At 44.9% G+C, this 23,010-nt stretch overlaps 1 protein-coding gene across 1 annotated transcript in view; it reads left to right on the top strand.

Annotated features, from left to right (window-relative positions):
• Positions 1 to 23,010, top strand: part of PTPN1 (protein tyrosine phosphatase non-receptor type 1) — a 67,089-nt gene that overhangs the window by 37,784 nt on the left and 6,295 nt on the right. The window contains exons 2-7 of the mRNA XM_055308170.1: positions 7,005 to 7,095; positions 10,201 to 10,301; positions 13,520 to 13,618; positions 18,799 to 18,936; positions 22,228 to 22,437; positions 22,842 to 23,003. Coding sequence (XP_055164145.1) covers positions 7,005 to 7,095; positions 10,201 to 10,301; positions 13,520 to 13,618; positions 18,799 to 18,936; positions 22,228 to 22,437; positions 22,842 to 23,003 — 801 coding nt within the window. The remainder of the gene's footprint in view (positions 1 to 7,004; positions 7,096 to 10,200; positions 10,302 to 13,519; positions 13,619 to 18,798; positions 18,937 to 22,227; positions 22,438 to 22,841; positions 23,004 to 23,010) is intronic.

The following is a 23,010-nucleotide window of genomic DNA, read 5'->3' as shown; positions in this document are numbered from 1 at the left end:
TTAAATTACTGCCTTTACTGTACTTCAGCACTTCCCTTCAATCTAGCTTGCTGTGTCCATTTCTGAGAGCCAGGACCTCCATAAAGTACTAGGTAACAGCTTGAATAATCAAATTAGGTCACCATTTGTAGAACAGGGTTGGAAAGAGTATAGATGTTGAAGGTGCAAAGGGACTTTGTATGTAGTTCACCTCAATCCTGGCAAATGCAGAGTACCCTTGGAGTTTTTTCTCCCTTTAGACTTTTTAAAACAAACCACTGTTGGAACCATTAGAAAATAACCCTTTCTGCTTTGAATCCATGTATTAGTAGCTATTTTGGTAACTATCTTGTCATGAGACCCTCTTTCCCAATTGCAAAGCAAAATACTAATGATATTTATTATACCAATAACTTCCATTTTGTAATAGATAATTGAGAGAATAGGATCAGATCAGACATATGCTTAAACATACTCCCTCCCTTTCAGAGCATTTCTGTCTCACGAAATGGAGTGTTTGGTATATAGAGGTAAGGACCCTGAGTTTGGGGAGCCTTTGGGACCATCCATTAATTCATCACCAGAGTCTGACTGTGTCTTCTGGGCCTGTGCCTGGGCCTGTGCTAGGAGAGGTGGAGAGGCGAGGGCCCAGGCACTTCTGTTAGACTCCCAGCTGCTGACGGCTGCCATGCTGTCTACCTTGACACGTGTCCAACAGTTAAAAAGTGACTAATGCATTTTACCACGGAGTCAATAAGGGACATTCACCTCGTTGTGGAACTGAAGAGAAAGGGTGTGAAAACCAAAATTGCTATACTTAACGATGTGCTTACTATAAACAAAATATTTCTGCAAGGCTGGACTGGCTTTTATGCCTGTGTGTGTTTAAAACAAACAAAAAAGTAGAAATCTCAAAAAATAAGTTTTTTTTTCCACCCAGTTTTTACTGGGAATCCCGGACCCAAGTTTTACTTTGCCTACTTGGATTTGGAAGGTATTTGAATAATGGATAATGAGTTTTCCTGAATGTGTACAGAAATGAATTCACTCTGGGCCCTAATTCATTCTGGTACCGGAGCTTTTTTCTAAGTATGATACCCCTTTGTATTCACTGGGAAGAGTTAACTGTTACCTTTTTAAATGAGTGGAGCAGGATGGGGTGGTTAAGCATTCGACTTTTCATTTTGGTTGAGGTCCAGGTCTCAGGGTCTTGAGATCAAGCCCTGTGGGCCCTGCGCTCAGTAGTGAGTCTGTTTCTCTCCCCTCTCCCTCTGCCCCTAGCCTAGCTCAAGAGTGTATGCATCCTTGCACTCTCTCACTCAGTTTCTCTCTCTTTCTCAAATAAATAAATGAAATCCTTAAAAAAAAAAAAAAAAAAGTGGGGCAGGATGGGAATCAAGAACCAGCTTTAGAAATTATTTAGGTAATGTCATTACCTGTAATGTTATTTAAGTCCTATTTGCTTCCTTGCCTCTTTCAAAATTTCCAGTTCAGATGTTTTATTTATGATTTATCAAGCATTGGTAGCACAACTTTCCAGCCCAGTTAAGTCATAATTTTAGAAAACTGTAATTTTTTCTCTCATAACAATAGTTCCCTCTAGAGATAATTCAGCTCATTTGAGTGGCCAGTGCCATATAAAATGATACACTATAATTTCAGTCATTTACTTGTAAGCTTTGACCAAACTGAGCCCCTTTCAGTAGCACATTATCACTTTAGCACTAAGACATCTAGTCCACATTTTATTCTGTCACATTTCTAAAATCTATACACACAAAAAAAATAGGAAGTAGGCTCTTAAAAAGCCAGTAAAGAACTGGCTAAGAGAAGGACCAGGTAGGTAAAAAAAAAATCTGTTACACCTTGGTATATTTCATTTCTTATCAGTATAATTTTTCATTTAATGAGATTCTATCCACAAAATGCTGAGGTACACTTTGATCTGGGCATGTTGGTGTCTCTTTAAGGGATGCTTCTGGGAACTTGTATGATGGCAAGTTCATCATTTCCTTTTTGCCTTGGCTCCCAGATTTACCCTGCATTCATCTTCTCATCATTACCTTTAAGGCATTTTATTTTATTTTATTTTATTTTATTTTATTTATTATTTGTTTTACTTTCTCTGGGTGGAAATTCTACACACTTGTTAGATTATTTCATCTTGATTGGCATAATAAATGATCTAGGGGGGCAGCCTGGGTGGCTCAGGGGTTTAGCACCGCCTTTGGCCCAGGGTGTGATCCTGGAGACCCTGGGATCAAGTCCCACGTCGGGCTCCCCGCATGGAGCCTGCTTCTCCCTCTGCCTGTGTCTCTGCCTCTCTCTCTCTTTCTCTCTGTCTTTCATGAATTAAAAATAAAATAAATGATCTAGGGATATTTTATGCTGGTGATAGAAGTCTCCTTAAACTTGTTCATTAGTCAGTAATCTGCTTTTTCTACAGCCTTTGGAAAGTTAGCTTACCTTTGTTACAGTCTCATAATGTAGAGATTTTGTTTTGCTGTAATTCTGTAAAGGTTTTTGATCTAGTACATTTTACTTCCAAACTACTGTTAGTAGTTACCTTTAACTTTAAAGGTACTGTATCACTCCTCCAGTTCAAGCCTGTAAACCTGGCACTTTATTTTACTAAATGAAATAAAAATACTTGTATTCAGAGCATGCCTATATTTCCCCCTGCTACTATAATGTAGAGAAACGTTTAAATGTATAGTTTATTACTTGTAGGTTAAAGTTGGTTAGAAAAGCTTATTGCACTTTAAAGTCTGTGCATTTTACTGAGTTTACCGTCGTTTAAAAATCAATTTTTAAAAAGTATTTTGTGAATACCACTTATTTCCTCATTATCTTTACTAACGGACATCTCCAAATTTTATTTTCTTTCCCTTTCTCTTTTTGGCGGGGGCCAGGAGCACAACAAATAAAGTACATATTAATATAATCCTTTGGCTGAATAAAGTCAATTGCCCACAGTTACTGATACTTTGGACCTTATTTCCCCAGAGTGAATATTTGTTGGTTCAGTGGTTTAACCATATCAATGATTTCTTCCGTCTCTATTCAGTCACACCAGCGGGATTGACCAGACTGTTTCACCTCCCAAGGCAGAATTCGTACTTGTTACTAAGTGCTTCCAATCAAATAGAAGACTTAGATTTTTATTCCTTCAAGTTATTTTTCTGTGTTGTATAACATTTCCCTGAAAGCTTAATCTCATCCACAGATGATGTGATGAGTGTGTTATGCTGGATTTTTTTTGCTTATCTCAGATCAGTTTATAAGCATGCTTTTGTTTTACTTAAGGGCTTTTGGCTTTTTTTTTTTTCTTAAGGATTTTATTTATTTATTCAACAGAGAGAGAGAGAGCACAAGCAGAGGAGTGGCAGAGGGAGAGGGAGAAGCAGGCTCCCCCTGAGCTGGGAGCCCGGGGCGGGACTCAATCCCAGGACCCTGGAATCATGACCTGAGCCGAAGGCAGACGCTTAAACAACTGAGCTGCAGGTGCCCCTGGGTAAACATGCTTTTAAATTATTAGCTCATCTCTAGTGTGAGTCCAAAAGACCTCCCTACTGTTTTGCCACTTTTAAGTAATTAGACTAGCAGAATGTGGCAATTCTAAAAAAAATTCACGTCGAATCTGCACATGGTTTGAGAAGTGAAAGAGGACTGTGATAGTTTGATGATACAAGCCAGAGGCTGTGCTCTCCACACCTCAGACTTTTGCCACAGCCTCTCTGGCCATAGCCATTTTCAATTCTTTGAGCTGCTGATTCTTGCTTGTACAGATCGCTATATTTCTAAGGAGAATGTTTATTTTCTGATTATTAATTTGAACCTCTACACGGGTGGAGGATTTCATTTTCTTGAACAGCCTTCCTTTGCTTGCATTTTCCCTGTTCTCCCAGTCTGTTACACCTTTTGATTAAAACAATATCCACCATTTACATTGTTTCCCTGTGCACATAGTCACAGATGGGAGTCCTACCATAGTTTCCTTTTTAAAGTTTTCCCATAGTTAATAATCGCCTTGTATACTTTGATTTGCAAAGGCTTCTTTCTGCCTGTTGCTACCTCATCCCATACCTCCTAGAGCCTCTCAGACAGGTTTCCACAAGGTCAGTCAGCACTGGCCAGTAGGAATACAGTGCACCCTGCCTACTTTCACCTTTCCTAGTGGCCACAGGAAAAAAGGTAAAAAGAAGCAGATGAGATTAATAGTAGTGTATTCACTCCAATATGTTCAAAATATTATTTCAGCATTACTGAAACATTACTGAAAATGTTTGAGATATTTTACTTTGCTCTTTTAGTACTGTAATCAGAATCTGATGGGCAGTTCTACACTCTTTTCAGACTGGCCACCTCTCATGTGCTCTCAGTAGCTGCATATGGGTAGTGGCTGCTGTGTTGGAGCAATTTCAGGTGATTTCTCGGTTTCAGTTTTTGTTTTAGAGGCATCATCTGTTCTAAAGACCTCTCTTCTCCTTTTTTCTGGCTTGCTTGGTCTGTAGGCCTGGCAGAGGCAGCTTTCATCCTTGAAACTTCCTCTATTTTTCTTGATTGGATTCCCCATTTCTGGGATTTCAGGTCTTCTCATTTCCTTCTGGTGGTTTCTTTCAGTCACAGTGGGTATGGTGGACAAAGGCATGTCACTGACACATCTGTCTCTTGAGTCCTACTGCTCCAGTCTGGCCTGCTTGCTCCTAAATCTGGGCATCTGGGAGCTCCTCCCTCCACAGTTTGAGTGGAAGTTTCCTTTGGTCTTGTGTCAGATGTTTTTTTTTCCTTACTATAGCTTATATTTTTCTCTTTCTTGGTTTATTTCTTCCCTTGGGTAGAAGAAGACAGGCTCAGTGGATTGCTGAGGATGGGAATTTAGGTATGGTAAAGTGTTGAGTTCTTGCCTCTCTGCAGTGTTAATTCATTGCCCCTTCTCACTTGCTGATAATTGGGTTGGATGTAGAATTCTAGGTTGGAGATCATTTTGCTTCAGATTCTAAAAGCATTGCTCCATTGCTGTCTACCTTTCAATGTTCTCACAGAGTCTAAGGCCATTTTAATGACCTTATCCTTTGAATGTGAACTATATTCTTTCTAGGAACTTAAAGGGTTTTTTTCTTTCTTTTCTTTTTTTTAAAAGATTTATTTATTTTAGAGAGCAAGAGTGCATGGGAGGGAGGGGCAGAGAGAAAGAGAGAATCTTTAACAGACTCCCTGCTGAGCATGGAGCCCAATGAAGGGTTCAGTCCCAGGACCCTGAGATCATGACCTGAACCAAAACCAAGAAGCCCAGCACTCAACCAACTGAGCCACCCGGGTGCCCCCAGAATATTTTCTTTGAAGGATTCTGGAATCACATACCAATATGCCTTAGTATAGGTCTGTTTTTATCATTATGATGAGCATTTGATGGGTCTGGAAGAGTTTCTTGATTTTTTTTTTTTTAATGTTTTCTTTCCTTGTTTGTTTGTTTGTTTGTTTCCCTAATTTTCTATTGTGGCTTTTTGGGGATGGAAGTGCTTTACTTTCTGGGAGGATTTCTTCTACCTTTACCTAACATCTTGTTCTTAATTTATGGATACAATATCTTTTCTTATCTGAGTATATTAATGATATATTTTTTAAAACTTTCTTTTCTCTGTAGTTTATTTCTTCCAAGGAGCTTTAGTCCTGTTTTGTTTTTCTTGTAAATCTTTTTATAAATTAGAGGCTTTCTTCTCACATCTTAGCATCAGTGGTTGTCCATGTGTGATGAAGAGTTGGGGCTCACAAGGCAGATTGAAAGCTCTGAGAAGGTGGAAGGGGCTCATCAGCTCAACAGCACTAGCTAGGCTGTTCCTTGCACATCCTAATAATAGTATCTTGTGGTCTTTCCTCTTGTCTGCTCAGATCGCATAGAAAGCACTCTCCTCCTGATTTACATTGTCCAGAGTTCTGTGGTGTGGGGTGGCAGTCACCTAGCAGCACCCAGCAGCATGGAAAGGGGGGCGATGGGGAGACCTGTTTCTTCACAGATAGTTCCAGCCCTGTCCCTTGCAATGAATCCCACTGCTCCCTCCAAAAAACAGTACTTCCTGAGCCTCCGTAGAATTCTATGGTGGAAATCAGATGGTTCTCAGCTTTCCCCACTGTTGGCTTGTAATTGAGCCTTCTCAGACCTGCCAACTACTAATAAGATTTCCAGCTTCCAAAATTTCTGTTGCTGCTGTCTTCTCCTGTTCTGCCCTCTCCTGTGAGTTTGTCTTTTTCTTTTAAATGTAGTTTAAAAAATACCAAAGTTTACTGTTGTAACCATTTTTAGATATATAGCTTAGGGGCAGTACATACATTTACATTGTTGTATGGATTTATCTTTTAATAATTAGAAAATTAGAAAGAAAATATTTTTAAATGGGATTATCATGGGGTTTTAGAAAAGCAAAATTAGATGCATGCGATCAGTCTAGCAGGAGGCATAGTTTGGGTCTTCTGTTCCCAGGTGCTTCCTCTTTCTGACAGTTTGGTGTAATGGGATTTGTCTACCATCTCCTTGGAAAGCAGCTGAGTAATTCTTGGCATAAAAGAGCATTTTATCTGCTCTCAATAACTGTAGCTTTGTCCAGGGTTACAGATGGAGCTCCCAGGCGTGATGTTCAAGGCTCTCCGAGATCTTGCCTGCCCACCTGTGTGCTCCAGCTGCCTGTCCTTGCTCCTGGCAGCCCACTCACTGTCCTGCCTTTGCTGTGCTGGGTATTCCTGGAAGAGCCCCCCCCTTTCCGTCTCCCAGCTTCAGCCCCGTGCCTTCCTTCCACTGCAGGCATGTGGTGGTTCATCATCTGGTTTCCCTTCATGACCTTGCACATGCCTCTGAGTTATCACCTTGGATTTCCCACACTGCCTCGCTCTGTTTGATGTGTGTTTCTGTCCCAAGTCCTCTCAGTGCCTGCAATATAGTCCATGGTGCATACTTATATGTCTGGATGGATTCCTGATGCCAGAGACTTCAAAAGAGAACTCTTTATCCTTTTTTTTTTTTTTGGTAGGATATCCGACATGAAGCCAGTGACTTTCCGTGTAGAGTGGCCAAGCTCCCTAAGAACAAAAACCGAAACAGGTACAGAGATGTCAGTCCCTGTAAGTATTCACATCACCGTTACCAGTCTCACTGTTTCTGTTGGGTGCTCAGCCGCAGCCTTCTCCGCCGGCACCCCTTGAGCCCATGGGCTTTACTAATAAATCGATAGTAGTACAGGTCTGTACAGGTCTATGACTTGGTGGTTTCCTATAATAAAGGCATCAGAGACGGAGAGGAACGGTTCGTTTTTTCCATGATTGTAGAAGGAATGAGGTTTCAGTTTCTGGAAAATTCAGCTAAGTTCAAAGCACTTTTTTTAGTTTTGACTATTTTTATGATGAATCATTTTCCTACCAGCTGAAGCAGAGTATAGTAGGCATAATATAACCTTTTCTGGATGACTCAGCAACAGTATTATTAGACCCTGAGCATCGTATTGAACTGTAATGATGCCCTGCACAGCCATTAAGGAGTAGGAGTGGTGCACCCCCCACACACTAAAGACAGCTCTGCTTGTTCCACCCCCACCCACCCTACCCTCCACTGCCATCCTCATTCTTTAGCTGTTTCTTGCTGTTATCTTTCAGTGTGCCTTCTGGCCTCTGACCGCCTCCTCTGCCTTTTGAGTAATTGGCTCTGAATCTGCTGAAATCTCAAAAGTCAAGAACTAAACATGTTAGAATTTATGTAAAGCAAGAAAAACTGGAGCCAAGTAAAGAGCATGAACTTTGCCATCTCCTCTAGGCCATGGAGAACCGAGGCCACGGAGGACCTTTTAAATCCCCTCCCAGGGGGCAGCCCAGGTGGCTCAGCGGTTTAATGCTGCCTTCAGCCCAGGGCGTGATCCTGGAGACCTGGGATTGAATCCCACATCAGGCTCCCTGCATGGAGCCTGCTTCTTCCTCTGCCTGTGTCTCTGCCTCTCTCTCTCTCTCTCTCTCTCTCTCTCTCTCTCTCTCTCTCTCTCTCTGTGTGTGTGTGTGTGTGTCCATGAATAAATAAATAAAATCTTTAAAAAAAATAAAAATAAATCACCTCCCAGGATGTTAGACCCTGTCCATCAGAGAGGACTGTAGCTGCCAGCATCTCCCGTGGCAATGCCTTCCATCTGCCAGGAATATAGAAGTCTCCATCAGTTCTCCCTTGCGCAGGCCCTTCCTGCATGCCTAAGTCACGCCACTCCTGTGGGTGCTAGCATTTGGTGGTGTCCGCAGGAGAGTCGCCATGCAGATCTCAGGATTGTGTGAAGATGAAATAAAATAACATAAGCCACTTAGCTCAGTATCTTGCTCATAAATATTCACTGTGGTTGAGATTAACCAACAGTGGCTATTAACTAAAGGCGTACACCAGACACATCTGAAGTGTAGTGCTAGGCCATCAAGTGGCACGTTATTGCACCCCAGCACCTTGATTTAGCATGTCTAGGCTGTGGCACTTAGTAGGTTTTATCAATAAAACAAAGCTTTCCTCAGGTGATTCTGTTGTGAGGTCCTGGCCAGCTACTCTGAGCTTCAATGAACAGTCACTGTTGGCATCTTTCATGCAGAGCCAGGAGAGACCCCCTTGCCATCCTTCCTCTGCACTAGTCAGTAATGTCTTAATACATCGTTTTCTACATTTTTCATCAGTGCTCATCTAAATGTTTTTATGAGCCAGTTTTACAGAGGAAATAAAGCATTTAAAATACTCTTCCAGGAAACAGTTCCCAAACCTTTTCACCCCTAATCTCACTTCTGTTTCTCTTGTTTTCCCCCAACTCCACTGTCCAGCAACAGAGAATTTGCTCTTAGGGTCACAGGGAACATGGGGAGAATGATTGAAGGTAGAAAGTGATTTTGTTGTCTTGTCTTCCATTTGGCAAATAAGAAGCCCAGGGCTCAGAATTGCTTGTCCAAGGTCACCCATCTTGAACTCTGTTCAGGTGCTGTTTGAACCCATTCATGTAACCCATCAATGGGTTATATGGTCTCATCATCTTTTTTGAGATCTTTAATGTCTACTACTTAAATATTACCCAAGTATTTGAATTCGTATTAATCCTCTGAGATGAGAAACACTATTCCAAATGGTGACGAATTTTTAAAAACATTTCCTTGGAATCCTTTAGAACAAAAGGCCCCAAACCATGTGTCCCCCCTTAACTTCTTTCCCATTGGGCTCGAGAAGAGAAGATAGTATTTATGAATGGTCACCTGGGTTCATCATTCCTTGCATTGTACCAGAAATAAAAATACCCACCTGTTCTTGTTTGCTACATGAGCAGAGTAAGGAAAGTGGCCCCCAGGGAACCACTGCTTTTGTGACCAAGTCATGGTGAAAGGAAAAAAAAAAAAGTGGCTATGCATTTTCAGTAACCTGGTGCAGACCTTCCAAATGAGAGTTAAATTTTAAAAACTTCTGAAAGTTACGTTTAAGTGTACTTCCAGTATTTTGGATTCAGAGTTAATTTTTTCCAGTTAAGTATCTTTTAAATGTCTTTGATCATGACAGTTTCTGAATTTGAAATATTAGAATTCAATTCTAGTTGAATTTAATTCATAGATTAGAATCATTTAAGTGTTTTACACTCAAAACTTAAAAAGAAACCAAAAAACTGACATAAAGGAATTCGAGGTATCCCTTTCCACACCACTATCTACTTAGGTCATTTCATCATCAAATCATTAGACATAGGTTAGATGGAGAGATGATCATAAATCCTACCTATGGTGGTTCATTGTACCAACTAGAGCTTTAAGGACTGGGTGAAATTTTTGTTGTATTTTTTCCCCCTTTTAAAGATTGAAGCCACTGTATTTTTTTTTACCATATGAAAGTATATACTAGGCATCTGAAAACAGATCCCTTGACAACCCCTCCTCACAGCCTCCTGAGTTATGGGGCAGTGATAAGTGTGGGACCTAAAAACAGCTTATCCAGTTAGGAAAGAACCCATGTTTTAGTGTAATTTGTCTCTTGCTATTTAGCAGAAGTTTCAAACACTTCCAGAAACTTTTCTGAAAATACTAAGTCATCCTTATATTGATGACTAATCTCAATTAAACATGCAAATGCCCTTAATGCCACCGACTCACCTTTTTTGCTTTCCCCATGGGGTGCACTGCCTGTGTGGACACTTTGGTCATCCAGGACTAACCTTCGAGTTCTGACTTGCCTTTCAGTTGACCATAGTCGGATTAAACTACATCAAGAAGATAATGACTACATCAACGCCAGTTTGATAAAGATGGAAGAAGCCCAAAGGAGTTACATTCTTACCCAGGTAAATGAATTGTCCAAAATTTTTTTAGTGGCTTTTTGCCCTTACTTGATGTCAACTTAAGAATTTTAGAGTGCTGTCATCTGTACTTCAAATAAAACCTGCTACATCTTTTAGAAGGTCAGGTTTTCCACAATCCAAAAGAACAACGAGGAAGGAAAAATCTTCCTTCAGAGATTCAGTTTGGTTGTAACATGCATCTTTTCTGGGAAGTATACTGCTGCTGGGCTTACAGAAAACAGCATGAAATGCCCGAATTGCCTGTGGTCCACTGACAGAGGCAGCAGAGCTGTGGCAAGAGAAGGGCCCGTTCCTGTGTTGGTTTCCTAACTCAACTTCAGAGTATCGAGTGCTGCTCACAGAAATCAAAGAGGGTTAGCAGTAGACCCGTAATCTTTGTCCGGGTGTCCGCTCAGAATTCCTCAGCTTGGTCCTCATTCTTTGGCTCAGAAAAAAAGCATCCTTAGATTATGTGGACAAGCATGGAAAATCATTTAAAATTCCCACTGGCTTTTGGCATCCTTATGGAAAAAAAAAATCATAAGAGTGATTTAATATTTAACCTTCTTGTAGAAACACTTCCTGGCATATGACCCCAAGACCATGGGTATCTGGGAAAGAGGATAGAGAAGTTCCTTTTTTTTTTTTTTTTTAAATGTTGAACTTTATTTATTTTATTTTTTATTTTTTTTTATTTACTTACGATAGTCACAGAGAGAGAGAGAGGCAGAGACACAGGCAGAGGGAGAAGCAGGCTCCATGCACTGGGAGCCCGATGTGGGATTCGATCCCGGGTCTCCAGGATCGCGCCCCGAGCCAAAGACAGGCGCCAAACCGCTGCGCCACCCAGGGAACCCGAGAAGTTCCTTTTTAATTCATTTTCTCAAGTCTTAGTCTGTTACCTGTAAGTCACTCTAACTTTTTAGTCATAGCTTTTGCCTTCTCATTCCATATCCATTTATCAGTGTTCTGTATGGCTTTAGGGTATAAGGTGATTTTGAACATTGTACATCTGTTTAATACTGGGGGATTAAAATGACAGCAAAGCTAGAAAAGTGCATGAGCAAAGGCTGTCTTGGAGCAGGGAGCCAGATCAGGGCATACTGCCCATGGCTCTTCTTTCCTGCCCCATCTTGTTCTGTCCCGTTTCTGCTCTGTCCATGAGAAATATCAGCCCAAGTGCCTCCCAGTGTATGGGACATCAGCTATGCTGTGTCCTGGGGCCATTGAGGATGTTCTTGATCTGTGTGTCAGGGGCAGGCCTTTTACCAGGCCTCAGCCTGTGATCTTCCCAACATCTTCAGGGTGGTTGTGGTAGAGTGAGAAGGAGGGAAATCCTGGTAGTGGCAGGCTGGCAAGAAGAGGTTGAGGGAAAGGTGGCTTCTTGGCAACTTCTCTTTTTAGAAGAAGTCAGGTTTCTTACTTACTGATTTTAGCCATTCAGCTTTGGTGTGGAGTTAGGAAGTCCAGCGCAAAGATAGATAGGGGTATAAAGTCAAATGGAGCACTAAGATATCACCATGGAAACTGTTATACCACCCTCTTCCCCACCCCCATACCCTAGCAATTACTTGGCACATCTGATGGTCTCTTTTTTTGTCAGGTTGGTAACATGGATAAATCTATCTGCCTGCATGGTCACCCTTTGCCCTGGGATTTATAAAAGGAATTGAAATAGCCTGACCCCAGAGTTGTGCCTCTAGACAGTTGGAGGTACACATTTTCCGAGCCACAAAACCAAGAAAATCCTGCCCATTTTGTAAATTTACAATATTGTTCATTGTGCAAATAGCACCAGTTTATAGTCCCCCCCCCCTTTTCTTTTTAAAAGGCAGTGGTATGGAAGTGTAGAGAATAATGTCAAAGGTGCCCTCTGTCACCTCCACAATGAAGTGTTGGCTAAGTCTGGTGTGTCTCCTTTCAGATCTTACATGATTTTTAATCTCTGAACCCCATCCAAAACTAGGGTGATGGAAAGTAGGGACAATGACAGGCTGGTAACGGGTGAGAGCCACAGCTGTGAGACCTGGTCCTTGTGCCCAGACTGCAGGATGAAAAGTATGGTGGCCTGTCCAGAGGCCCCAGGACTCCTGTCTTCTAGGAGCCATTTTTCTATTAATTGACCGGAAAGGGTTATGCATCTGCTGGTGTCGGAGGCTCCCTCTGGAGCACGTATGTGTCCTGTTTAGGCAGCCAGAAGCAGCTGAGTTCAAGAGAGTGAGTGGCACTAAGGGCTCATGTGGTCAGGTAAGGAAGGTGTAGTGGGACTTGAAGGGAAAGAATGCAGAGAATCAGGAGAATTTGGATGAGAACAGATGAGACTGGAAGCCATTCTAGATGTGGTGCTGGCATAGGTGACAGGCTCTGTCATGGAGGTAAGAAGTGATGTCCCTTCCAGATAGTGCTAACATTTGCCACAAACTGGAGGCATTTGTACTCTTGTATCCAGCAAACATCTGTGCCCATTCCCGGGTTGGCAAACACCCCACTGTGTCCCAGTCCCACACTGAACCCCCTTGGACCACCGAGTGATCATTTGTGTCTACATCTCTTACGTTCCTGTTCTAAGGATAAAGGCAGGCCATTATCAGGTCCGTCATTAGTAATAGTAATAATTAGTAGTGATAGCAGTTAACATTTTACTGGTTGTTGACTGTGGAACACAGTGCTATGGTAAGGCCTTTATATGTATAAACATATAAACTTTCACAACCCTGTAAATAAGGACTGATTAGCTGAGTGTGATGGGTGGAGAAACTGAGGCATGGAGATGTGGAGCCACTTGTCCAAGGTCACACAGATGATAAGTGATTAAAGCCTAGACTCGAGCCATCAGAAGTGTCACTAATGATCGCTTTCCCATACTGCCTCTTGCCTATACCCACTGGCTTCACTCCGTATTCCACCCAGCCTCTGCCTCACGAAGGACCTCAGTGGAGCCCCTCCACCAGTCAACTCAAACCAGAAAGCAGACTCAGCCTTTTCTCTCCTCTGCTGGTCAGCCCTGAAGCAGCCCTGAGAAGCAGAAATAACCTTTCACCGCGTGGCAGAAAATAGAATTGCGGTTATTGACCACTAGGCAGGGAGGGCGGTCCCTGTCCCAACCCCAACCACCACTCTGCCTCGGGGCGCTGTTGTCTGCTAAACCGCCAGTGGTGTGCTCGCATTGGAGCGTGTCAGTGTGTAAAATGGTATACGCTTTGTGGATTGTGTATTTGCAGGGCCCTTTGCCTAACACATGTGGTCACTTTTGGGAGATGGTGTGGGAGCAGAAAAGCAGGGGCGTTGTCATGCTCAACAGAGTGATGGAGAAAGGATCGGTAAGTCATGGATTCATCTACTGCTCACCTCACTGTCCTATGTGTACCTGTCTGTGAGAGTTTCTTTCTTTAAGCTGCCTTTGTATTTCTCCTAACGCGGTATCTTTTTTATTAGAAAAATTTACAGAAGCAGTATAAATACATGTTTATTAATGAGTCAAGAGAGTAAATAATTTAAAAAGAGAGGGAAAAGCCCAATTGCCCTTGACTCCTTCCCCCGTCAGTTGGTCTCTCGCCAGAGTGCCTGTGCATGTTCTGCTTTACTCCACCCAGGAGTGCTGCTGCTGCTCCTCTCTGGAGCCGTGTGAGCGGAGCTTCCTTGAGAAAAGCAAGCTTCTCTTCCTTCTTTTTCATCACTGCTTTCCTAGCTGGTACAAGTAGCCTCCCACTGAGTGAGCTGCGGGAGCAGCCGGGCTCAGAATTGGCCTGTCAGACACCCGGCCACCTGACCCCTGGCCACCTCTCTAATATGGACCTTGTGTGCTTGTGCGTGTACTGCAGGATTTGTGTTAGCTTTTCTTCTGAGTTGTCTGTGACTCTTAAAACCTCTCCTGGGATAGCATGTGGACTGGAGGTGTGTGACGGTTTGGGCAGCACCCTGCGCGCGTGCATCTGTCCCTTAGTCCCCACCGTGGCCTCTCCACTTGATTGCAATGTGTCCTACCCCCGGTGTCCAGAACGGTCTTTCAAAACCAGCTGAAACCACACCTCTTCCCAGCTGAAAACCCTTGTGTGGCCCCCGTTGCCTCCTGGGATGTGCATAATGTGGCCACGGACCTAGTTAACCTGGACCCCAGCCTCGCACCTCCATCCCCAAACTCCAGGCAGAACACACTTCCGTTCTTAGATTCTTGCCAGGTTCTCTGGCCTAACAGTCTGAGTCTGTGCCCAGCCCCACCTCCTCGTAGGTATCTCCAGGTGCTTCCCTCAGATCGGCCACAGCTCGTGCTCTCCCCAGTCTCACTCTGCAGCCTGCCTGTTAGAGGCCTGTCTCCCGTGGAAGGCAATATGGTGTCCAGGGCACAGCGTGGTATCAACATAGTGAATAGACACCACACCCCTGTGACCCTGGCTCTTACCCTCCTCTCCCACCATAACCAGCACCACTTGGGGCCCTCCAGCCTCAGAGGAGGAGGTCCTGGGAGAAGGTAGGCTGAGGATTGTGGACACCAACAGGAGTGAGCGGCCAGATATGCAGAACCGCATGTGCGCAGGCCTGGCAGGGCTGGCACTGTGCGCTCCGGCCCAGCTGGGCCACTGCTCTCACGGCTGCGCCTGGCTGCCTCAGGACCTGGCTCACCCAGAGAACACTCTGGAGAAGCCGCCCCTTCAAAGAAAGCACAGTCATGGCCCTACAGGGTAAAAATACAAGTGCAGAGAAGTAACACATCAAAGGAAACGTCAGTGGTGAAACGGGAAGCACTCACCACAAAGCTCCTCCCCTCCCCCCACTGGAAGTGAAGCGACAGTCTTAGTTACAGCAGAGCCTCCTGTCCTGTCCTCTTATGCCAGCATGAGTTTGAATTCTTGCTTTTTGCCACCCCCTTTTCTTGAAGCATTTGTTCGCATGATAATAACAGCCGAAGAGCTTACCTGAGTGTTCAAAAAATGGAATGTTTCTGAGAAATTTTTTTTCAGCGAAAGTGTTTTTTTTAATGTTTTCTGCTTCAGTGGTTTGATTAGTAAAATGTGAAGTTACAAAGGCAAAGCCAGCTCCCACCCATCACCACTCTTGTCAGCAATTTTGAATAAAAGAAACAAACTTGAGGTTCCCACAGCACACACACCCCGCAAAGGAAAGTGAGACCCGGGGACCCCAGCCAGTATTCAGCTCCGAATAGCATCCAGGCCTCAGTGCTGCTCACGGGGGCTTTCCTCTGCATTGGAGGCCAGTAGCAATGCCCCTGGTCTCCACCCGTGAGATGCCACAGGCACCCTCACCCCACGTGTGGCAATCAGAAATTCTCCTGACATTGTCCAGGGTCCCCTGGGATGCAAAATTCCCCCTGTTGAGAAGCGCCATTCTAGATGGTGTTGAGAGCTTGGGAATTTTATTTTATTTTTAAAGATTTTATTTATTTATTCATGAGAGACACACAGAGAGAGAGAGAGAGGCAGAGACACAGGCAGAGGGAGAAGCAGGCTCCATGCAGGGAGCCCGACATGGAACTTGATCCCGGGTCTCCAGGATCATGCCCTGGACCGAAGGCGGCGCCAAACCGCTGAGCCACCGGGGCTGCCCCGGACTTGGGAATTTTAAATTGAGTTATTTATTCAGAAATCATCGGATACGGTAGATTTTCCTTTTTATTCGTTTGTTACTAAAGATTTAGGGAAACCTCTTTGCCATTGGCCCCGACGAGGGAGTCGCTAACCTGGCACTGTAGATGCATGCTGACCAGTAGGCCTGCGCTTGGTCACGTGCCATTCAAGGCTGACTGTGAATGGACCATCTGTCCACTGTGACAACTTCTCCCCTTGGCCATTAAAAACAAAAAAAGGAAACCTGGCTTGTTGGTTTTCATGTAGTTTATTTACTGTGATCACATGACACATGATCTCTATTTTCCTGTGTAACTATCCTTTCTGCTCAGGGTCATTCAGGCATGCACACTGGCGTGGTTTGAGATTCTTTTTATTTTTAAAGATTTTATTTATTTATTCATGAGGGACAGAGAGAGAGAGAGAGAGGCAGAGACACAGGCAGAGGGAGAAGCAGGCTCCATGCAGGGAGCCCCATGTGGGACTTGATCCCTGGACTCCAGGATCCCACCCTGGGCCAAAAGGCAGGTGCTAAACTGCTGAGCCACCCAGGGATCCCCATGGCTTGAGATTCTTAAAGTTTCTTGGGATCAACAATTTCAGTTCGGCACTAACATTATCTTCCCCAATACAGCTGACTGGGGACAATTCTAAGAAGTTGAAGTGTCTTATTTATTCAGCTGATGTAATTCTGCATACAGCCCGCAGTAAGAACCTGCTCCCAGAGCGTTGCCATGCAATGCATATTTGTTTTCTGATTTCCTTCCTTCTCTGATTAGTGTAGGATGTGCCCCTTAGTTTTCACAGACCTGCCTGTTACCTTTTGAGACCTTGTGCTTCCTGGAAAACAGTGGTGTAGAAAATGATTATGTGTGTTAGGGCTCATCCAAGCCGCCCAAGTTCTTGTGGGTTTGATTCAAAGATTGAGTTGAGACACGTCCATGAAGAGTGCGTCTATGTATAAGGGCAGCGGTTGTTGTTTAGGGAGGGGAAGTAAATAAGGCGATGTTTAACCAGGAACGTCGCCTTCCCCTCTCTCCCAAAACCCCGGCTAAAGGTGCTGTTTGATTTCACTGCTATGGTGCACGATGAGACTCTGGATTTGTGTTGTGGGAACTTCAGGCTTCATCCGTTTGCTGCTTGGTTAGCTCTCTGGTTTGTTGTTCCTTGGGAAAGCCAAATCATCCATCATGGGGTCACCCCAGGTGATGTTCATGGATTTTTCTGAAGACTGCCTAGCTGTTTTGGAAGGCCCCAAGGCCTGTCTTACATCCAGCTTCAATGTGGTAAGGGCGCTGCCATTTGGTGCCGACCGAGGATGTGGCACAATTTGAATCTTCATGAAGGACTGCTTTCTAATAAAATAAGTCTCTTTCAATATCAGTTTAATAGAAGAGCAGGAAGTAGTGCTCTCATGCTTGTTTTTTTGTTTTATTTTGTGTTAAAACGATTTCTACAGGAAATGACAGCAAGCAGAGCATGGCATGTTACTGTAAATGCCTGAGAGCTCTTTAAAAAAATAAATGATGCTTGATTGACACTGTGCCCCAGAATTGTGCAGTAGTGGTCTTTACCCAGATCACAGATTCATTAGGCTTTATATTGAGTTTTAAAAGTGTTTGCTGTGTGGAGATGAGATATAAGAGCCTCTTATTCCCTGCCCGTGAGACCCAAAAGCATTGGCCTTTTCCTTGGAAGTGCCTGGCCATTCTGCATTTATGCTTCTGTGCTCGTGGCATTGGGTGCACGCTGCAGCACATGTGTCATCGAGCCTGTCACAGTCTCTCTGCCTCTGGGGTCTTCAGGAATTGCATGGGTCTAATTACTGGAAGTGTGGGAAGAAGTGCATCTTTGATATGTCTGCTCAAGTCCTCCTTTCAGCTGCCCCACCCCCTTTGGCCAAGCAGGGGACCTTGCCATGTCACTGATGCTTTCTAGTCCTGAGGGGCAGGATTGTCCAGGGGTTCATCTTTGGCAACTCTTCATCAGTGTTAGGGAAGTGACATGGGTGAAACTGGCTAAGTGTTTCAAACAGGCCTGGTCCAGGCTCTTTAGAAAGTCCTGTTGGTCTTCTGATGTTTTGATGCTCTGTTGGCATCACAATCTGGTGTTTCTTGGTTTGTTTCTTCTTTTTCTGTTGTTGTTTGGGCAGCATACAGCTTCCTTAGAGCAGGACTGGTAGGCCTTCCTGATTTGGTCTCCACTCTGCTCAGGAGCCTCCTGGCTCTTCATTGCCCAGGTGACAACGTGGATTCCTGGACCTGCACCAGAGTCACTGCAGTCTGGTCCTCCCTTGACGCTGTCCCATGCTGTTCCCCTGAGACTGGCTTCTGGGCAGTCACTGCGTAGGAAATCCTAGTCATCCCTCCCAGCACGCCTCTGTCAGAGGCCTTTTTTTTTTTTTAAAGACTTCTATTTATTTATTTGATGGAGCTCACATGCATGAGCAGGGAGAGGGAGTCTAACTTGGGGCTTGACCACCTGTTCACGGTGCTCCAGTCTCCTCTAGACTGGGTTATTGTCCCCAGGGTAGGGGGTCTGCGTTGTGCCAACAGCACTAAAATCTTTGAAATGGCTACCAAAGTCGTCTGTGAGAGATGAAAGCTTTTGTACAGTCTGGCTTCACCTCATTGATGGTCTGGAAGGGCCAGGCCCCTGAAGCACCTCCCTATATGGGGAGAACCAGGGGGTGGCTGTGTTTGGAGGTCTGAGCCCTCTCTGCCCAACCAGCTGTGGGTCTTCACCGCCCTCCCCCCATCTCCCCAGGGGGCAGGTAGGTTACACTGGCAGTGACCTCCAAGGTCAGAAAACCCCCGGTTTTCCTTAGGGTTATCCTAAAGCTCATGAAAGGTACTCCATACCTCCCTTCATAGGAAAACAGTCCATTGCTTACAGTAATTTATCATGTTCTCTCCTAGTTAAAATGTGCGCAGTACTGGCCACAAAAAGAAGAAAGAGAAATGATCTTTGAAGACACAAATTTGAAATTAACCTTGATCTCTGAAGATATTAAGTCGTATTACACAGTACGGCAGCTGGAATTGGAGAACCTTGCAGTGAGTATGGCATGTACTTCCGCACTTCCAGTGGCCACTGGTTGAGGTATTTTTTCACTTGTGATACTACCTAATGCCAGCTTTCCTGAGTTTGTACACTCTGAGCAAGATGTGATCTTAGCACTATGCTAAGCAGAGCCTACCTGCTTACATACCAGGTGACCAGGGGAGCTAGGTGTGGGGATGGTGAGTCCTGGGGGTCCTTAGGTCCCTCCTTGTCTACAGAGCTCTCTCCCTAAACTGTAACACTGGTTCATCACAGTTTCTTGGGAAAAAGGAGTTTCTCACCTAAAACTTCTCTGTTCCTATCTTTGCAGCTGCAGTGAGACTGAAGTGGTAGTTGCAAGTTACTTAGCAGCCACTGCCTCTTTTGTTGTCCAGAGTCTTTTTAGCTTGAAGCAAGAGAAGAAGGGCCCTTCTAGGGCTGACTCCCAAGATCATATAATCATTGTATGTTTCCTAACTGAGGTCTTGGGCTTATTTGTCATGGGAAGAACTTACAACACCAGCTGCTGGCTCTCCTTGGAAGATGGTCTTGGAACAGGTCAAGACACAGTGCTAAAAAGCAGAACGCCCTGCCCATGGCGATTCTAAATAATTCACCAGCAGCCATCACTTGAGGACCCTGTGCTAGTACTGGCAGCAGCAGGTGGGAGCTCACAGCAGCTCCTAGGGACGTCCTCGGGCATGGCAGTCAGCCACTACCTTCTGGCCCACTCCCTGGGATGGAATCCTGGCTCTACCATATCAAACTGTCAGACTTTGGGCGAGGGGCATCCTGTCTCACTGTGTCTCAGTTTCCTTTTCTTTCAGATGGGGGTTTTGTGAGGCTTCAGAAGGTAATCTATAGGAAGGATTAGCAGGTTCTGTGGGGTTGAAGTAACGGGGTTACCCAGGGAGCAGTACCCACCCGCAAGCTGAAGGGAAGGCGGGAGCAGTACTGACTCGGGTGGGAGCTTGCTGGGGGCCTGCCCCTGAGAGTTATGTTCACATGTTAGTTTTCAGCTGACTACTTGCCAGCCCACATGACTCCTGTTGTTGAATTACTAACTAAAGTAAGATCTAGAACATAGCACAGGTTAACATGCAGCAGAGGGAAGTAAGTCGCGTGGCTTCTGCGGAATGCGGCGGTGCAGTTCCTGAGCGCATGTCTCCATGCAAGTGCTCTGCAGCTACGAGCCTGCTGCAGCCCCACACACAGGGCTCTGAGGCTGTGATTTATGGAGGGGTTTGACAGAGGATTTTCAGGAATACTGTTGGCAGCGTGTTGGAATGTGCCTGGAGGATTATGTAGTAGACGTTCTTTTTCATGCTTTTTAAAATTTGCAAGCCTGATGTTAAGAGTGACTTCTGGTAAACTCTTGAGAAAATTTCTCCTGCTTGTTGAGGGAAATGGAACTCAGACGGAGCAAGAGGAGTTTGAGCTACTTGCATGGCAGAGCACATGCAGCAGGGTGGAGGTTTTGATGTTGGAGGCTGTTTGCTCTAACAGACTTTGTTCTTAAAAGTTCTTTTCCCAGACGTGTATCTGTTCAGGCACAGGTCTAGAGCAGATTCCTCAAGAAAGAGGTGGGCAGGTGTGAGGGAGGGTGTTAACAGGAGACAACCTACACCTTTTTAATGATTCAAAGAAGGAACTTGCGTTTGGTATGTTTTCTTCTTAATCTGTTTTTAAAATCTATTTTTAAGTGTTTTTCTTTCCTTAAAAAGTTGAAAAGGCATCTCTCATTTTGAGCCATATGAGGAGGAGACCATTTTCTAAGGAGGAAAAAAATGGCATTGCTTTGTGTGGCTCTGTAAATGATCCCAATGCCATGTTTGTCATCTGCAGAAGGATACCCATGTGTCAGAGCTGGTGCTCTGGGTTACATACTTGTATTCTTTGCTGAGGTTAGTTCGTTGGTGTTTATCTTTGTTTCTTTCACAAGTTATCATCACACTGGGCCTGGGGAGGTTGTTACAACTAAAGCTGGAAGCTCTGGAAGGGCAGGGGCAGCGTCTTTACCTTATCATGCCAGGCACGGTGGCTGGCACATGGTAGACACATTGTGGACATCTTGCTAAGTAAAGGGAGACATTGTCAGTAAGCAGACCTCTGTCCCAAAGCATTTTGCTCCTAGGTGACGTTAGGGACTGACATGGCTCTTGGCAGCACGCAGCAGGCAGATGCTTGAGGCGGCGTGATTCCTGTCTGTACGCCTTCTTCCTGTGCACACCGTCACTCACTGGCTGGAGGGCTTGCTTACTCTGTAGTAAGACTGGCTCCCATTTACTGTGTGCTCTTAGTGTAGGAAAATCTTCAGCGCTCTCCCCCCAGTGAGAACTACATTTTGATCATTGCTGCTGGAGACCAGGTGTCCACCCTGGGAATGGACTCTTCATAGGTTCAGAGGAAGGAGTAGAGCTGGAAATGGCACCAGAGGCCAAAGAAGGCTTTCTGTTCCACTGGAGCAGACCAGGCGGGCAGGAAAAACACTTGGGGACAAGAGCCAGAGCCCTCGTTTCAGAAGTTCCTACTGCGGGCTCTGAACATGGGCCCTGAAGTCAAGCAAACTTAGGTTTAAACCTCTGCTTCCTCACTGAATGGAGGACTGGCCCCCAAGCCTCAGTCTCCTAGTTGAGAAAAGGGGAATAATGGGAATACATGCCTCGAAGGGTCAGTACGAGAATTGGGTGACCTGATGTGTCCAGTGCAAGAACGCAGTGTTGTTGACACCTTCCTCGTCAGCCAGCTGGGTGTTGAGCCACACATGGCAGCCGCCAGTCTTTGGAGACTGAGTTACTTTTTTCTCTACAATGACAGTTCTCTGAGACTTCCAGATACTCTTGTAAAGCCCTGAGTTATCAAGAGCTGGTGCCACACACATGCAGTTACGTTTTTACTCTTTCATGGGAAACCTCACAGTGCTTTTAGGACAGGATTGCTGTGGGCGGCCTCATAGCGTCATTGTGACTTGTGGGGTGGAGAGAAATCACTTGTACCTGTGAAGACAGCAGAGATGATAGGGCACTGGAGGAGGGATGTGGGCGAGAACGTTCCATGCTAAAAGAAAGGAAGTCGATGCAGGAGGAGCTTTTGGGTCCAGTGGCAGGCACCCCAGTGTTTGGTTTTTCTTGACTGGGTGAGCAGACAGGAGGAAATCTGAGAAGTAAAAGCTGTTCTTAGAAGTAGATGGGGGGGTGGGGGTGGGCACACTCTGCACTTACTCGGACGTAGTGATTTTTGTATAGGCAGGTCTCTCAGAATCATCATGAGTGGGGTTTTTTTGTTTTTGTGTTTTCTTTTTCAAGTCTCAAGAAACTCGAGAGATCTTACATTTCCACTATACCACGTGGCCTGACTTTGGAGTCCCCGAATCACCAGCTTCGTTCCTGAACTTTCTTTTTAAAGTTCGTGAGTCGGGATCGCTCAGCACGGAGCATGGCCCTATCGTGGTGCACTGCAGCGCTGGAATCGGCAGGTCTGGGACCTTCTGTCTGGCTGACACCTGCCTCTTGCTGGTAAGGAGGCCCCTGCAGGCCCTGGGAAGAGAAAGAAGCCTGTCTCAGCCCCCTGTGGCTTCCCAGCTGCTCTGTCATTGTCTCTGCAGTAAACTAGCGTTGATCTTCAATTTTTAACAGTTTTCCTCCTGTGCAAGTAGCTATACTCCAAGTAGCTTTGTTCAGAGGGATAATCCTAATTGGAAATTGGAATCTGGGAAGATCCAAAGCATCCCTTTCTCTTATTCTTTCCTCTGTGCTCCGTTGGTCCCAATTATGCTGCATTTTCTCACATTTACTAGAATTCTTCCTCCCCGCTTTGATTTTTCCCGAGTGGAAATTGGAGCACTCCTCCAGAACGTTGAAAATCACATTGTACTTGGCAGTTGGAGCTGGCTGAATTGGGTCTCCTCTCTGGCTTTCAGATGGACAAGAGGAAAGACCCTTCTTCTGTCGATATCAAGAAAGTTCTGTTAGAAATGAGGAAGTTCCGGATGGGACTGATCCAGACAGCAGACCAGCTCCGTTTCTCCTACCTAGCTGTGATCGAAGGTGCCAAATTCATCATGGGAGACTCCTCAGTGCAGGTAAGCA

This window comes from Nyctereutes procyonoides, unplaced genomic scaffold (assembly GCF_905146905.1).
Source record: "Nyctereutes procyonoides isolate TBG_1078 unplaced genomic scaffold, NYPRO_anot_genome, whole genome shotgun sequence".
In the NCBI taxonomy this organism is placed as follows: Eukaryota; Metazoa; Chordata; class Mammalia; order Carnivora; family Canidae; genus Nyctereutes; species Nyctereutes procyonoides.
The sequence above is the reverse complement of the archived record's forward strand: the minus strand, read 5'-3'. Positions and strand labels throughout refer to the sequence as shown.